At 49.7% G+C, this 18,076-nt stretch overlaps 1 protein-coding gene across 2 annotated transcripts in view; it reads right to left on the reverse strand.

Annotated features, from left to right (window-relative positions):
- Nucleotides 1–18,076, reverse strand: part of HAS1 (hyaluronan synthase 1) — a 42,093-nt gene that overhangs the window by 1,466 nt on the left and 22,551 nt on the right. The window contains exons 6-9 of one of the 2 annotated variants that reach the window (XM_057533521.1): nt 11,668–11,762; nt 4,351–5,058; nt 2,312–2,537; nt 1,573–1,705 (exon numbers count right to left, since the gene is read on the reverse strand). In XM_057533521.1, coding sequence (XP_057389504.1) covers nt 1,573–1,705; nt 2,312–2,537; nt 4,351–5,058; nt 11,668–11,762 — 1,162 coding nt within the window. Of the gene's footprint in view, nt 1–1,572; nt 1,706–2,311; nt 2,538–4,350; nt 5,059–8,296; nt 8,499–11,667; nt 11,763–18,076 lie in introns of those variants that run through there. The other variant, XM_057533523.1, reaches the window with a different exon arrangement.

Here is an 18,076-nt window from a genome sequence, read left to right on the forward strand (position 1 = left end):
CTATGTAAAATGGGGTCGATAATGGTTCCTACCTAATAGATGAGGATTAAACGCTAAGTGCTTAGGGCCAGTATATAGTACTTGCTCAATAGATGATAACGACTGCTACTATTTTTATTATGACGAATGTAACTACTGGCATTACTAATATCACTGCGGTATTACTAATGCTATCACTAATCTATCACGAGTACTATTCTTGGCAGGCACCATGGTGAGGAACAAGCCAGGCATGGTTCCTACCTAGGGTAGCCCATGCGTTAGAGCTTCTCAATGGAACTACTACGCTCCCTTCCTGTGGCTCTGGCAGACATGACTAATCAATCCCTCCCCGCAAAGCTAGAATCGCTTGTAGGGAGCATCACCTTAGGTGGCCTCCAGCAGTCAGTTTGTTAGGAGGGGTCAAACTAGTCTATCCCCGCGGGCACTGTTTGACAGTGTCCAGTCTCCTTCCCCTGTGTCACCTGACATCCTCAGGGTCCTCCCTGCTAATCCTCTTCCTCCCTGCAGTCTGTACTCAAAACAGCTGGAGGGATCCTGTTAGAACAACAGGCCACCCCTCTGCTCAAACCCCCTCCTCGTGGCCCCCTCATCTGTAAGTTCACAGTTCTTACTGTGGCGCACAAGCCTTTCATGTGTGGACACCTCCAACCCCAGCCCCGTGAACTGTCTGTCCTCTCCTGACACTCTCTCCCTTGCTGCGCTATTTCCCGCCCATCCTTATCTTACCCTAATTAAATATTTCACTCCCTACCTGGAAACTTCCTATTCCCCTTCCTGGCTTTATGTGTCACCTTCGCGTGTATCGTTATCTAATACACTATATGTTCTACTTACATATTTTATTTATTGTCTGTCTCCCCAATCAATGTAAGCATGAATTTGCATCTCTTTTGTTTGCTGCTGCATCCCCAGAGCTGAAAACATTGGCAGCACTTAAAGAATATTTGTCAAGTGAATGAATGCATGGGTTCCCTTGGTATACCCCGAGTTGTCTCTGGTGCTGTCACGGAGTCTAACTTCATAGAAATCCCTTTCCCCTGAACTTCACTGGTCTAGCCCATACACCCCCTGAGCCTCATTGAATCACATCTCTTCTTCCTGAAGCACTTACTAGAGTTTAGGCACTCCCCTCCTCTCCCACTTGAATCTTCTCACTCACTCTCTCACTAGTTAGATCCCACTCTATTGATCTCTTTCTCTCCCCACAGATTGGGGTACTCTGTGCTCTCCATGGTAGAGCCATCTGGCCCCATCTCAGGTTGTATCTTCTAGGTGGAATTCCCACCCTCACCTTGCCCAACTAAGTAGAGTCCACGGGGTCACATGGTTCAATGCAAATGCCCCTGTGGTATCTTCCACTCTCCCCTAATGTCTCACTGGGTGTTGCTCCCTGATTCAACACAAATGCCACTTCTGCTCCATAGGGTTTCTTTCCCTCTCCCCTAAAATCTCACTTGATAGAGCTCACTTGAAATTTACTTTAGGTTTCGAGAGTTTCCAGCACACGCACACACACACACACACACACACACATTTGCTGGGACTCAACCACCCTAACCCTCAGCTTACTTGGTGGCATAGCCCATGCTAAGCATGCGGTTGGTGAGGTGACGGTCATCCCCAAAGGTGCAGTGGGTGCCCAGGAACTTCTGGTTGTACCAGGCCTCAAGGAACTGCTGCAGGAGGTTGTTCCTGTATAGGCCTAGGTGGGGAAGGGGGTACAGAAGCATCAGCCTCTGCTGTTGCCAACACCATCCCCAGTCCTATCTCCAAACCAACTCGTCTCCAATCCCAACCCCATCCTTAACCATCTTAATCCCATTCTCAACCTGTCTCCAATGACAACTCCAGCCCCAGTCCTGTTCTCAACCTCAAATCCTTCCTCACCCCCACACCCATCCCAAACTTGCCCCAGTCCTGTTCCTGACCCACACCCACTTTGACTGCAAACCCATCCCCAATCTCGCATCCATTCTCAGCCCCATCCCCTACCCATCCTCATCCAAAAACCCATACCCAACCCTAAACCTAGCGCCAACACTGTCCTTGACTCCAAACCCATCTCTTCCCCTTCCCCAAACCCTCCCCCAGCCCCAATCCCAATCCCCATCCACACCCTTTCTCCAACCCATTCCCAACACCAAAAACCATCCCCACCTCCAACTTCCAATCTTATCCCTATCCCCAGTTCCTGCCCCAGCCCCATCTTTGTCCCCAATCTCAATCACGTCTTCAATCCATTCTGGCTCCCTTTCTCCCTTCCCTCTCTGCCCCATCCATGGCCCTCCCAAGCCCTACCCCTGCTCACCTAGGGGACCACTGATGCAGGACACGCAGTGAAAGTAGCTCTGACAAGCCCGCTCCACATTGAAGGCCACCCAGTACCGCAGGCTGCTTAGGAAGCTGACCCAGGAGTCCAGAGGGTTAAGGATCCGCACGTCGCCCCCAACAGCCCCTACCCGGGGGTCCTCGTCTAGCACCTGCACCAGCTCCAGCAGTGCCACAGGGTCCAGCCTCGTGTCTGAGTCACAGACCTGTCAGGTGGAAGGGACCAGGGTCAGCAGAGATCCCTGCATGGGGTTGGTAATTGAGGGGAGGGCACCAAGGGATAGGGAGGAGCTGGGACACTCTGCAGCCAATCTGAACACAACTTTGAATTTTTTAGTCACTTTCAATATCTAATCACATTTTAACATGACCTCTTCACCAACACCCATGCTCTTGTATAATACCATCTTGTGGTGTGTGCGCAAGACCTGTAACTTGCTTCTAACCAATAGAATATGGCCAAAGTGATGACATATAACTCTCATGATTGTATTACCTTGTATGGAAATGGTGAAGGAGTTTTGCAATGTAATTAAGGTCCCTAATCTGTTGGCTTTAAGTTAATCAAAGGGAGAGTATCCTGGGTGGGCCTGACCTAACTAGGTGAGCCCTTTAAAAGAGGGTCTAGAAGTCAGAGACTTTCCCTTGGTGGTCTTTTTTTAAAATTAATTAATTAATTAATTAATTAATTAATTTTTGGCAGTGTTGGGTCTTTGTTGCTGCACGCGGGTTTTCTCTAGTTGCGGCAAGCAGGGGCTACTCTTCGTTGCGGTGCACGGGCTTCTCTTTGTGGGGTCTTCTCTTGTTGCGGAGCACGGGCTCTAGGCACACAGGCTCAGTAGTTGTGGCGTTCAGGCTTAGTTGCTCCGCGACATGTGGGATCTTCCCCGACCAGGGCTCAAACCCGTGTCCCCTCCATTGTCAGGCGGATTCTTAACCACTGCGCCACCAGGGAAGTCCCTCTCTTCCTGGTCTTGATGAGGCAAGCTGCCATGAGTTCTATGACGGCAAAGAAACAAATTCTGCCAACAAACACGTGAGCTTGGAAGAGGCCCCTGAGCACTAGATAAAACCCAGCTCTAGCTGACATCATGACTGCAGCCTGATGATACCGTAAACAGAGGATCCAGTTAAGCTTTGCCCAGACCCCTAACCCATGGAAACTCTTGAGATAATAAATGTGTTTTGTTTCAAGCTGCCAAATGTGTGTAAATTTGTTACGCAGCAATTAAAAAAAAATAATGCAGTGCATTAATAAATGAATCACTACATTGAATGGATGAATGAATGACAAAATGAACAAATAAATCTCTATATTGAATAGATAGGTAAATGGATGGGTAAATGAACAAGAGAATCTCAACACTGAATGAATGAAGAAGGGAAGAAACAGAATGGACCAATCTCTACATTTAATGGATAAGCGAATGAATAAATGAATGAATGATCTCCATATTGGATGGACAGATGGATGCACGAATGAATGAGTGAAAGAAAGAATTTCTACATTAGATGAAGAAAAGATGGAATCTCTCCATTGAATGAATGAATAAATAAAGGAATGAATGATCTCTATATTGGCTGATTAGATGAATGAATGAGTGAAGAAAAGAAAGGACTACAATGAAAGAAGGGAAAGAAGGAGGGAGACAGTCTATATTGAATGGATGAATGAATCTTTATGTTGAATGGATGGATAAAGGGATGGATGAGTGAATGAGTGAGTTAAGGAAAGTCTCTGCATCAAATGGATGAATGAATGAAGAAAGAAGGAAGCAATCTCTTCGTTGGATGGATAAATGAATGAATAAAATGAAGGAGTAATTTCCCTATTGGATAGGTGGATACATGGACGTGTGAATGATTGAGCGAAGGAAAGAATCTCTCCACTGAATGGATGAATGAGTAAAGGAAGGAAAGAAGAGGTTCATTCCGATCTCTAGATTGAAGGAAGGATCCGAGGGAAGTGGGATTCGGGGTGTCAGGGCCACGGATGCGGCGCGGGTGCCTTCCACTCACCTGCACGTAATCCACCGAGTCGCCGAGCGCCTTGAAGGCGGTGTACATGACCTCGCGCTTGCCGCCCCAGCGCTGCGCCACGCACACGCACCTGCGCGTCCTCACCAGCGCCTCCACCGCCAGCCGCCCGGGATCCTCAGCCTCCACCTCCCGGTAGGCGCCCTCGCCCGCCGCGCCCGCCGCCGCAGGTTCCCACGGCTGGTGGTAGTTGCTCTCCCACACGTAGGTGGCGGGGTCCTCGTCGGCGAAGACCTCGCGGAACATGTCGACCATGTAGAGGTCCTCGGCGCGGTTGCCGTCCACCACCATGAGGATGCGCAGCCGCGCACGCGGGTACACGAGGGCGCGCGCGGACACCAGGCACTGGCGCAGGTACGCGGGGTCCTCCTGGTATGCGGAGATGGTCAGCGCCACGCTGCGCGCCGTGGCCGCGTCCGGAGGGCCCCGCGCCGCCGCCCGCCGCGCCGCCGCCGCCGCTACCCGCCGGTGCTCCAGGTACGCGAAGAGGCTCTGCGCCACCAGGTGCACCGAGAGGAAGGCCCCGTAGAGGCCGAAGGCCAGGAGGCCGTAGCGATCCGAGGCCAGCGGCACGCCGGCGGCGTAAGCCCAGGTCATGAGGCCCAGGATGAGCAGCGCGAAGGCGATGGTCAGCACCCTCCGGGCCAGGCCGGAGCAGTGGCGGGCTGCGGGGCTGGGCTTGGGCACGTCCTGCCAGGGAGCGGAGAGAGGGGATAGGAAGGGGAAGAGGGTCCTGAAATGCCTCCCCGGGGGAAGGGAAGCCCTCCTGGGTTTTGTTTCCAGGCCAGTGATATAACATACCCTTTTCGTAAAGAAAATCCCCTGAGTACTGCAAAGTTATTTTCATTAATGAAAATAAATGTGGAAAACAGTTATCAAGGCTGAATGCCTGCTTATATTGATCCTAATACATTTTTTTCCACATTTTTAACAGCTTTTAAATCCACGAGGATTACACTCAGTGGAGTGTCACAGTTTAATAAACAAAGGTTTCCCGCCTCCTTCTTAGTGGCACAGAAAATAATGATTCATCTCATAAAGGTTTCTTAGTGTTAAGATAATACTAGTAATACTAATATACATCTAAAAGAAGAATGCAATGTGATATGCGCCAGGCAGTGCTCTAAACCTTTTATAGGAACTAACTTATTTGAATCCTCGCAACAGCCCTATAAGCTAGGTACTATTATTACCATCCCCATTTTACAGATGAGGCAACTGAGTCACACAGAGGTGCAGCAACCTGCCCAAGGTCTGCCTGGAAAGCAGAGAAGCCAAGTTTTTTGTTTGTTTGTTACATTAAAAAAAATATTTATTGAAGTATAGTTGATTTACAGTGTTGTGTTAATTTCTGCTGTACAGCAGTGATTCAGTTAAACGTATATATTCTTTTTCATATGCTTTTCCATTATAATTTATCACAGGATATTGAATATAGCTCCCTGTGCTATACAGGAGGACCTTGCTGCTTATCCATTCTATATAGAATAGTTTGCATCTGCTAATCCCAAACTCCCAATCCTTCCCTCCTCCCCCTTGGCAACCACAAGTCTGTCAGAGAAGCCAAGATTTGAACCCTAAGAATCCAGTCACTAAACCACAACCTTATATACTGGCTTTACTCCTCAGGAGCGCCCCGGGGCACAGAGAGTGTTTCCTGCCGCCACCATACAGATGGCAAAACTGAGGATTGATTAGCAAGGAGGAGTGGCTGGCAGGGCCAGGTGTCCAGTACATGTGGATGGAACCGCTCAGAATCAAAGGGGAGGAGGTGTCTCTGTTTTCTCATCTGTAAAATGGGGGTTTAGCCCCTTCCATGTGCCAAGCACTGCTCCATGGGAGGTAGGTACTGTTACCCCCTCCTGTTACAAATAAGGAAACTGAGGCACCAGGAGGCGTATTCTCTCGTCCAAGGTCGCTAGGCTCCACCATCCTCTAGGCTAAACCGCCTCCTCTGTCACCAGTTCCCATCTCTTGGGCTTATGATGAGTTAAATGAATCACTAAGCTGTAGAGCTGCACTGTCCAATAGGGGACCCACCAGCCACATGTGGCTACAGGACACTTGAAATGTAACCAGTACCACTGAGGAACTGAATTTTTAATTTTATTCAATTTAAGTGTTTAAATTTAGATAATGAGCCTTAATTCAGTTATTGGAAAGCTTTTATGCCTGTTTGGAACAAGTAGGGTCTGTGAAGCTTCTTTTGCAACTAAATTTTACAAAATCTAAAAATACAGATCAAGTATCTCCAGTGAAAATATAGCATCTGCATGAAATGTGCCACACATCTGGATTGTGAAGCCTGAATGCGGAAAAAAAAAAGAAAGCAAAATATCTCATGCATATTTTTGCGTTGATTACATACTGAAATGATCATATTTTTGATACATAGCAGGGGTCGGCATACTATGGCCTCCTTTTTCACTACGGCCCCGCAAGCTTAGGTTAGTTTTTATGTTTTTAGAAGGTTGAAAAAAGTGAAAAGAAGAAAATTACTTTGTGGCACATGAAGATTTTATGAATATACACACTATTATGTATAAAATAAACAAGGACCTACTGTATAGCACAGGGGAGTATATTCAATATTTTGTAATAACCTATATGGGAAAAGAATCTGTAAAAAAAAAATATATATATATATATAACTGAATTACATTGCTGTACACCTGAAACTAAGAGGACATTGTCAATCAACTATACTTCAATAAAAATAAAGAGAATTATATGAAATTCAAATGTCAGCGTCCTTACATCGTATTATTGGCACGCCACGCTCATCTGATTACATATTGTACACAGCTTGATTTCTCACTATGCCAAAGTTGAGTAGTCACAATACTCAACTGTATGGCCCTCAAAACCCCAAATATTGACTGTCTGGCCTGGTACTGAAAAAGTTTGCCGACTCCTGATACCTTGGGTTAAAGAAAATGTTATTATTAAAATTAATTGCACCTGTTTCTTTTTCTCTTTTTAGTGTGGCTACTAGAAAATTTTAAATTATGTGTGTGGCTTATATTATGTTTCTCTAGGGCAGAGCTAAGGTACAGCTTTTAGCCTGGTTCTAGTAATCGGTCAGTATTAGCAAGTATTATTTCTTCTGGAATCCTCCTTCTCTGTCTCTGCCTGAGTTTCTGGGGGTGACCCAATTCATGCTGGGGATCAGCGAGATGGCTGGGTATCTGGAGGGTTCTAAACCCAACAACAGTCATGATAACACGTGTCGGCTATGGACACACAACTCCACACGTGTACTCACACATGATGAGAGACACACAGACCGTGCCCCCATAGGAAAACACTCATGTTCTGAAAGATGACTCCAGACACCTGCCCTTAGAATTTAGTGATCCTGAAACTGACATCAGCCCCCCCCCCCACCACCACCACTGACAGCCACACAGGTGAACTCCAGGACACATGCCCTACAGCAGGAAGGAAAAACACCAGGAAGAGATGCCCAGGCGGCAACCAACGCACGGACACCCACCCGTGGGTCTGGAGCAAAGGGGCAGATGCAAGTTTCAGAAAAAAATAGTAACAGTTGAGACTGAACCATATGAAATTGCCATTTTCACCAGTCAAGAGAGACCGGAGATTGGCGATTTCATTTGGCTCAACTTAATATTTACTCAACACCTGAAAGTAAAATCCAGAGCCCCGTGTCAAGCCAAGACAGCTCTCCTCTCCCGTTCCTGGGCGCACAGACGTACACGGATCTACAGCCAGGTCAGCACCGGCAGGCCACAGCTGACGTGCGTACAGGCGGGATGGCGCACGGACTCACAGGGTCGCTGTCCGGCTCAGGAGCACACGCGAGGTCCCCGGCGCTGACGGCTCCCCGCTCACACGTGGTCACACACGTACTGGTAATCCCCCGGCACAGCCGCAGTCACACACACACACGCACTCACGCACACACTTGTCTCATCGCTGTGGGTCCGGCGGGCCTCTCTCCTCGCCTGCCGGCTGCTCCCCGAGTCTCTCTGCTGCCCGAGAGCTGGGGGGCGATTTGAAGAGAAGCGCGGGCGGGGGCGGGAGGAGGGGCTGACGTCAGGGCTGAGCTGGGCCAGGGGCCCTGAGGTCACGGCGGAGAGCCAGGGAGCCCCACCCGCTTCCCGCCACCGCCCTCCCCGCGCCAGGCCTCCCTGCCCAGCGCCCCCATCCTCGCCGCCCTTCCGTCTCCCGCTGAGCTCCCCACCCTCGCACCCCCTCCTTTCCCCGTCCCTCCCCTCGATTTCTTCTCCTCTCTCTCTGCTCTCGTCTCTCCCTCCACTTCTGGATTTCTCTCCATCACTTTCTTTCTCCCCACCTCCCTCTTTCTGCTCTCTCCCGCGTGGCTCTCTCTTTCCCCCTCTCCCAGATCTCCTCGCCTCCCCCCTTCTCCTCCACCTCAGTCTCCCCACACACTGCCCCTCCCCTCGGATCCTCAGAATCTGTCTGGGATTGGGTTCCCCGGGGACTGGTCTCGGCCACTGGCAGATGCAATCAAATGCACACACGTGAGTGCTTGTGGGTGTGACTGTGTGTGCGCTGGCCTGGGGGGCCTTCTGTCTGGAACTGGAGCTGTGAGTGAACGTCTGAACGTTCAATGCCTAATTGATTCGGGTCCACGTGCGTGTGCTTGTGTGTGTGGGTGCGCGCGCGCGCGCGTGTGTGGCACGAGCGCGTGCATATCTGCCAGGGTCTGAGGAGGGGGCTGGGACATTGGGATTTGTCTCCTCAGAGCCTCCAGGGTAAACTCAGAGTTGTTGGTCAGCTGCCCCCAGGGAGCCTGGGAAACTGAGTCAGAGCAAAAGTGGAAGTGGCCTCGCTCAGAGACCAAAGAGACGGGGTGGGGGGGGGGGTGCGGGGCTGTCTGAGTCCCCAGCTCCTCAGGACTAGACTCAGTGATAAATGTCATCGTTTCCATGCCCTTCTTTTCATGATCTAAAGAAAAAAAAAATCTCTGTATCTAGTTCTTTCTCTCTGCTCCTGTTAGTATGAACTGATGATGTCTGTCTCTCTCCCTGTGTCTGTGACTCTGATTATGTATTTCTGTACCTGACCATCTCCTCTCTCTTTGTCTCTGTCTTTCTCTGAGTCTATCATTTTGTCTCTGTCTCCCTGGCTTCGTTTCTCTGTCCGTCTGCCTGTCTGGTTCTTTCTCTCTGTGTTCCAGTCTCTCCTTGGCTTCCATTTCTACCTGCTTCCTTCTGGGTTTGTGTCTGTCTCTAAATTTCTGACTCTCCATCTCCTGACTTTCTTGTTCTGTGTCTCTCTTTCTTTTTCTCCCTAACTTTTTTATCCTTTTTCTCTCTTTTCTCTCTTCCTTCCTCTCTTTGTGTTTCTCTGCCTGTGTCTCTCTTTGTATACTTCTATCTCCTTCTTTCTGTTTCTATCTGTATCCTTAGCTTTTTATTTTTCCCTGTCTCCCAGTTTCTGTTTCTCTGTTTCTCCCTGATCTCTCAGTGGCTGCCTGTTTCTCCTTTCTCTGCTTCTGTCTGTCTGTCTGTCTGTCTCTCTCAATCTCTCTCCTCCCTCTGTCTCTCTGCATCTTGGTGTATCTCTGATGCTCTATCTCGGTGTGTGTTTCTCTCTCTCTGCCTCTCTCTCTCTGCCTCTCATACTGTTTCTCTCTGTTTTTCTGTCTCCAAGTCCTCATGTCTCCCTGCTGCCCCATCTCTTCCAGCCTGTTCTGGAGCTTTCCCCTGCAAGATGCCAAGTCCTCACTCCCTGGGTTTCCCCGGATAGGCAGGGTGTGCTGCGCCCTCACCAGGTTGGGTCTCTGCATGAACCTGGCTGTCGGGGAGAAGAAGGCTAGTTCAGGGCCCCAGTCAGGGGCACCCCGCCCACCTCACCAGGGCAGGGCCGCGGTCTCTGAGTCTCTGACGCCGTTGCCGGGAGCCTAGGCCACCGCCTGGTGTCTGGCTGTGTCAGGATGATGGGTCCTCCAGTGGGAGCCCAGCCCAGAGGAGGAGGGGAGGGTGATTCCTCTACCCCAGGATGGGGGGTGGGGGGCAGCCCAAGCTCCACTCAGAAGCCGGGCAGTTGGCTGCCCAGTCCCCCACCCCGCCCTGCCAGGGTGGAGTAGCTGTATAAAACCAAATGTTTCCAAAACTGGAGTGTGGATAAGGGAGAAGGAACCAGGACTTTAAACCCCAATGGTTTCTTCCACCAGGATCCAGGAGTCCAAGCCCCCAGCCCCTCCCCCCTCAGACCCAGGGGTCCAGACCCCCAGTTCCTCCCCCTTCAGACCCAGGAGTCCAGGCCCCCAGCCCCTCCCGCCTCAGATCCAGGGGTCCAGGTCCCCAGCCCCTCCTCCCTCAGACCTAGGAGTTCAAAACCCTAACCTCTCCTCCCTCAGACCCAGAAGTCCAGTCTCCCAGAATTCCTTGCAGGGAGAGATGACCAAGGCTGGGAACAGCCAAGACAAGAGCTGAAAGACAAGGACAGACCAAGTCGGCACTCCCACAGGAGGCAGGGTCTGGTAGTGGCGGGACCACCTCCTGCTCCCCTCACTAACAGCCATCTCTCCCAGAATCCTCCACTCCATTGGTGGCTGATCTCAGGTCCCCACCTTGGGTCCACAGTGGCCGTCCCAAGACTTCTATCATCATTGCAAAACCTCAGGGTGTGGTTTACAGAACACAGGACCAAAGAGCGAAAGCGGGGAGATAATAAGGCCAAAATGGAGAAAAGGCAGGGGAAGGAACATTTGTTCCCTGTAGGGACATCTCCTGTGCCCCTCGTGGGCCAAGCTCTCAGCTGGGCGATGCTGGGCACACAGAAATGACTCAGACCCGGGCCCTGCCCTTGAGGAGATGCCAGTCTGGTGGAGGAGACAGTTGTGTAAACAGAGGATCACAGACCAGTGCGAGGACAAGGACGCATGAACCCAGCAGGAGAGTCAGGGAGGGCTTCCTGGAGAAGGTGATATCCTGGAGGAGGTGAGTCCTGAATGTTGAGAAGTTAGTCAGGGTAAGGACGGCGGGGGTGGGGCTGGGGGTTGAAAGGTGGAACCTGATGGGCATCCGAGACAAGAAATGTCCTAGACAGTCCGGAAAGTACCTGGGAGTTGATGTTGTGGAGGCTGAAAGGGTGACGCACAGGGGTGGGTGCATAGCAGGGTCCACCCCACGCAGGGTTCTGAATGCCAGATTCAGAGGCTGGGACTTTGTCCTGGGTGCTGGGGAGCCACGGGAGGGCTGGGAGCAGGGGAGAGACAGGGTCAGCTCTGCGTGCCTGTGAGGGACACACAGAGTGGACAGACTAGGAGCTTTTGGCCCGGGTGTGTGGGTGGCGGGTTCATACCAGGGTCTTCTCTGGGAGAAGGAGAGCAGAGTGTGAGCTTGGATGCAGGCAGCAGCGGCGGGACCGGGACCGGGACCGGCGGAGCGCTAGGGCACCTGCAGAGTGAGGGAGAACAAAGGCTGGAGAGGAAACCCTGAGGATGGAGGAGACAGGGAGGTGGGCAGCAGATGTGGGGGGCAGACCCACTGAGCCTCTCGTCTGAGCTGCTTCTGACTACCTTTGCCTCCTTTTTGAACTAGGGAGGATCCTAAGGAAGCAACTTGAAGAAGTCTGTGTTCTGTTCAATGCTTGAGTCCAGGGGTGTGATTTCTCGGCAAGGTGTCCTGAGGGGGAGGGAAGTGCTTTGGGAGAATCTAGACACTGAGAGTCAGAGGAGAAAGGAAGAGGGGGAGGAGGTGGGGGGAAGGGAGAGGGGAGGGGAGGGGGGAGGGGAGGGAGGAGGGAGAAGGGGGAGGGGGAAGGGGAGGAGGGAAGATGGGAGGGAGGGTGGGAGGAAAGAGGGAGGAGGATGAGGGAAGGGGGAGGCTGGCTCACCTGACCACCCTGCTTAATGTGGAAACCTGCCCCACCCTGGGACTCCTGACCCTCTCTACCCTCTAATTTTTTTTTCCCCACAGCATTTGTCACCTTCCTACATAAAGTATGACTTGCCCGTTGATTCTCGTTGTATAATATGTGTCTCCCTTGTCAGAATGCAAGCTCCACACAGGCAGCAGCCTTTGCCTGTGCTGTTGGTGACTCTGTTTCCTTGGGGTCTGGACCCGTGCCTGGTACACAGTAGGTGCTCAATAGGTACATACGTGGTGAATGAATGAGTGAGATTGGGATGGAGAATCAGAATGGTCGATGGAGACAGGGAAGAGGAAGAAGAGGAGGAAAAGAGGGGGATGGGAGGGAAGGAGGGAGGGGGAGGGAGGGGAGGAGGGAAAGAAGGAGGAAGGGGGAGGGAGGGGTAGGGAGGAGGGGGGAGGGAGAGAGAGGGGAGGATGGGGAAGAGGGGGGAGGGAGAAAGACCAGAGGTGGGATTCTACCCCCCCTCCACCACCGACTACCCAGCAGCTGGGAGGGGTAGGATGAGGAGTTCCCAGGGACGTGGGACCCTAGGTAAGGCTTCCCAGGAACAGCAAAGATCCCACATCTGGAAGCGGATTGCCTCTGACTTCCAGGAATTCCAGGGCTTGTGTCCCAGCCCTCTTGGCAGAGCCCTGGCCAGGCTGCAGCTGGTTACACAGGGCCATTCCTCCCAAACACCCATGTTCTGGGAAACACCTAGGTCTCCAAATTCTGCCGAAATCCTGGGTGGGAGGGAGGGAGTTGATGACTGTACACCCACCTGCCTCTGGGAAGAAGCTGGGGGACCTTCGAGGCCGCGAGGAGAGGGACAGCCCCGTCTGGCTGCAACCCCATCCCTCCAGCAGGAGACACCGCCACCCCGCTTCCTCTCTGCTCCTACCCTTCTCCCCAGAGGGGAACAGAGACAGAAAGAGCCAGAGAAGGACTTCCTTTTCAGCAGCTCTATCCTCTCCCAGGGAAGCAAGAGGGGAGTCTCATTTTCCAAAGAGGGAAACTGAGGCCTGGGAAGAGTTGTTTCCTGGCCAGAGTGATACAGCATGGAGTCAGCAGAGCCAGGTAAGTAGGTCACTGGGGGAAGAGGAGGCTGGGGGATGGACCCCTGGGTCTGAGGGGGGAGGGGCTGGGCACCTGTACCCCTGTGTGTTGTAGAAGATGCCTGGGCCCTGGACCCTCGGGTCCATCATCTTCAGAGCTCTGACAGAAAAAATTTCAAGGCCCAGGTTACTCTTGCATATATGGCTTTGGCTCTGTACCTCCCCGGCTCTCTTCCCAAAGTTCCCGTTGTCCACGGTGAGTCCTGGGTCCGCCTCCACCACAGACCAGGGCCTGAATAGCCTCTCGTGGGAGAAACGCAACAGTCTGAGTCAGAAGATGGAGGAGAGGATGATGGGGGGCCAGGGGGATGGGCTGGGGCCCCCAGGTATGAGCCGGTTACTTGCGTGTTATTGATTCCCCTGAGCCTCTGTTTCCTCATCTGTAAAATGGGAACATCTCAAGTTGTCCCTCACAGGGTAGCCCTTCAGGTTAAGCGAGAGCGTCTGCCCAGCACACTGGAATTTGAGGTGAGTTTTAGCTGTTCCTGAACCAGCAGCAGCTGAGGGTCTGCATGACTGACTCAGGCGGCAACAGGGGGATCCTTGACCTTCCCCGGCGACCTCAGCTCTGACCTGGGGACCAGACCAGTTGAGGGAAGGTGCCCAAGGGCACACAGCCGGAAAGCTCCTCCACGCTCTGCTCTTATCACCTATCCAAGCCCCCTGCAAACGGGTCTGGGGACACCAGAGCATCCGAATCAGCTGTGTGCATTTGCTAAAAATACAGATTTCTGGGTCCCACTCCCATATATTCTGACTCAGTGAGCTCAGGACCCTGCAAATGACTTAAACATATGCCCCCACGGAGTTCCCTGGTGGCCTAACGGTTAGGATTCCAGCTTTCACTGCCTTGGCCTGGGTTCAATCCCTGGTCAGGGAACTGAGATCCCACAAGCCCCATATGGCATGGCCAAAAAAAAAAGCCCCCAATGGTTCTGAAGTGACATTTTCCCCCCTCCCCCCAGGCTCCTATTTCATGCCTACTCTTATTTAACTCCCTTGAAAACCATTTGAGGCAAGTATTATAATCCCCATTTTACAGATAAGGAAACTAAGGTCTTGATATATTCAATGTCATGCAGAGAGCTGGAAATACCAGGCATGGAACCTGGTTTAAATGAACTCCCAGGGAATTCCCTGGCTGTCCAGTGGTTAGGACTCTACACTCTCACTGTGAAGGGCCTGGGTTCGATCCCTGGTCGGGGAATTAAGATCCCACAAGCCGCGCGGCGCAGCCAAGAAAGAAAGAAAGAAAGTAAAATAAGTGAACTCCCAAACTTGCTGATAATTTGCTATTTCTAGGAAATATTTGCACAAGATTGCTTTCCGTACCCGTTACTGAGTTGCTTCGTTCATTCACTCATTCATGCATTCATTCATCAAACACTGTTACTGAGGCCTCTTCTGGGACAGAGCATGAAATAGCAGCAGGTTGGAGGGCCCTGTATTATAATCCCACCTCTGACCTAACAGTGTGACTTTGGAAAAGTGACTTGTTCGCTCATAGCCTCGGTTTCCCTCCTCTGACTCTCTTTTGGAGCGAAGATTTCATGAGAGGATGTACGTTATATGAATCCCCAGATACAGTGGGTTGACTGGTGGCCCCCCAAAGACAGGCCCAAGTCCTGACCCCTTGTACCTGTGAATGTGACCTTATTTGGGAAAAGGGTCTTTGCGGATGTGATCAAGTTAAGGATTTTGAGATGAGATCACCCCTACCTAAATCCAGTGACAGAGCCCTTATAAGAGTGAGGCAGAGGGAGAGTAGTCAACAGTAGTCACAGAGGAGAAGGTGATATGAAGACAGAAGCAGAAATTGGAGGGATGCATCTGTAAGCCAAGTGTATTCGTTTTACAGGACTTCTGTACAAAGTATCACAAGCTTTGTGGCTTAAACAGCAGAAATGTATTGCCCCACAGATCTTGAGGCTGGAAGTCTGAGGTCAAGGTTTTGACAGGGTTGTGAATCTGAAGGCTCTGAATCTGTCCCAGCCTTCTTCTCTAGCTTCTAGTGGTTTGCTGGCAATCTTCGGCATCCCTTCTCTTGTAGAAGCATCACCCCTATCTCATCTTCACATGACGTTCTCCCTGCATGCGTGTCTGTGTCCCAATTTCCCCTCTTCATAAGGACACCCAGTCCTATTAGATTGGGGCCCTACTTCAGTATGACCTCATCTTAACTTAAATAGCGACATATGCAACAACCTAGTATCCAAATAAGGTCACATTCACAGGTACTGCAGGGTTAGGACTTCAATTTAGGAATATGGGGCAGGTTACAATTGAATCCATCACACCAAGGATTGCTGGCAACCACCAGAAAGCAGGAGGAAGCATAAAACCGATCTCCCTAAGAACTTTCAGAAGGAACCAACCCTCCTGACACCTTGACTTCAGACTTCTAGGCTCCAGAACTATGAGAGAATACATTTCTGTGGTTTTAAGTCACCTAGTTTGTGGTAATGAGTTATAGCAGCCCTAACAAATCAATGCATCAGTACAGTGCCTGGCATACAATAAACCAGGAACTGGTTTTTGCCCTGGAGAAGTTCACAGGGACCTTCTTCTTCTAAGGTACATGGGACCAGAATGTGTCCCCTCCCATCTCTCCCCAGGTCCAAGGATTCACAGGAAAGTCTGCTGAAGGATTTCCCAATGTGTTGATTGGGAAAGGGAGGTCCCACGAGGAAGGAGGATTGTGAGGATGAGAGGGAAGGGCCACGTCACTGTGGTCTGGATCTCAGAGGACAGAGAAAGCAGAGGGAGAGCAGGCTTGTCTCCAGCAAGTGGAAAGAGCCATAATGTTGATGGTGGCTGTGATATATACCAAGCCCTGGGCTACCCACTTCATACTTATTAGCTCCAGCCAAAAGAGCACCCTCAGTTATTATAGCTTCTGTATTAAAGAAGAGAAAACTGAAGTCCAAAAAAGGGGAATGACGTCTCTAAGGTCACACAAGTAGTGACAGAGCCAAGATTTGAACACGGTTCTTACAGAATCCCAAGCACAAGTATTTTCAGCACTGTGGTATGCTGGTAAACATTTAACCACCAGCTCTAGAGGGGAAAAAAAAGTACGCCTGTATATAAATACATATGTTTATGATAGATTTTACTGATTATAAATGATATGTAGCAGTTTACAAATCATAATACAATACACGATACTCTTAATTGTAAATTTCATACCACTATAGTTTCAGGGCGACTTGCTATTTCTTACAAAATCCAGTACCAGTTTTCATCATTCTGTCTCGAACAGGAATGTCACAAAATCAGACTACCAATAAATGTCTGGTTACTCTCCAGTCCAGCAAAGAAGTAGCTCCTGTTATGGATGCCACAAGCGTAGTTCCTACATGAGTGTCGGCTGATATTTTTGTTTATGTTAATGAGAGACAAACATAAAAGAGGGAAGATGGATGTTGGAACTTCATTGGTTCATCAAAATATAGCAAAGTAATTAGGAAGGGCTGAATTTGAGAATTTGTTACCTTTGTTTTGAATATCACTTATTTCATTGTAATTTTATATGACTGATTTCTAATAATGGCTCATAAAATTCCTGAAATGTTAACAAACAAACAAACAAAAAAAACATAGCCTAATTGAAAAATGGGCATAAGACCTAAACAGACATTTCTCCAAAGAAGAAATACAGATGGCCAATAGGCACATGAAAAGATGCTCAACATCACTAATTATTAGAGAAATGCAAATCAAAACTGTAATGAGGTACCACCTCACACCGGTCAGAATGGCCATCATTAAAAAGTCTACAAATAACAAATGCTGGAGAGGGTGTGGAGAAAAGGAAACCCTCCTACACTGTTGGTGGGAATGTAAGTTGATGCACCCACTGTGGAAAACAGTATGGAGGTTCCTCAGAAAACTAAAAATAGAATTACCATATGATCCACCAATCCCACTCCTAGGCACATAGCCAGAAAAAACTATAATTCAAAAAGATATATGCACCCCTATGTTCATAGCAGCACTATTCACAATAGCCAAAACATGGAAAAAACCTAAATGTCTATCGACAGATGAATGTACAAAGAAGATGTGCTATGTATGTATATATATATGTGTGTATATATATATATACACACATATATATATAATGGAATACTACTCAGCCATAAAAATGAATGAAATAATGCCATTTGCAGCAACATGGATGAACTTAGAGATTATCATACTAAGTGAAGTAAGTCAGAAAGAAAGGCAAATACCATATGATATCACTTATATGTGGAATATGAAATATGACATAAATGAACTTATCTACGAAACAGAAACAGACCTACAGACATAGAGAACAGATTGGTGGTTGCCAAGGGGGAGGGGATTAGGGGAGGGATGGAGTGGGAGATTGGGGTTAGCAGATGTAAGCTTTTATATATAGGATGGATAAACAACAGGGTCCTACTGTGTAGCACAGAGAACTATGTGTAGTATCCTGTGATAAACCATAGTGGAAAAGAATATTTTTAAAAAGTATGTATAGGAACTTCCCTGGTGGTCCAGTGGGTAAGAATCTGTGCTCCCAATGCAGGGGGCCCGGGTTCAATCTCTGGTCAGGGAACTAGATCCCGCAGGCATGCCGCAACTAAGAAACCCACAAGCTGCAACTAAAAAAAATAAAAAATAAACAGTTATGTATATATATGTATAACTGACTCACTTTGCGGTACAGCAGATATTAACACATTTTTTATTGAAGGATAGTAAATCAACTA

This window comes from Balaenoptera acutorostrata, chromosome 19 (assembly GCF_949987535.1).
Source record: "Balaenoptera acutorostrata chromosome 19, mBalAcu1.1, whole genome shotgun sequence".
Taxonomy (NCBI): domain Eukaryota; kingdom Metazoa; phylum Chordata; class Mammalia; order Artiodactyla; family Balaenopteridae; genus Balaenoptera; species Balaenoptera acutorostrata.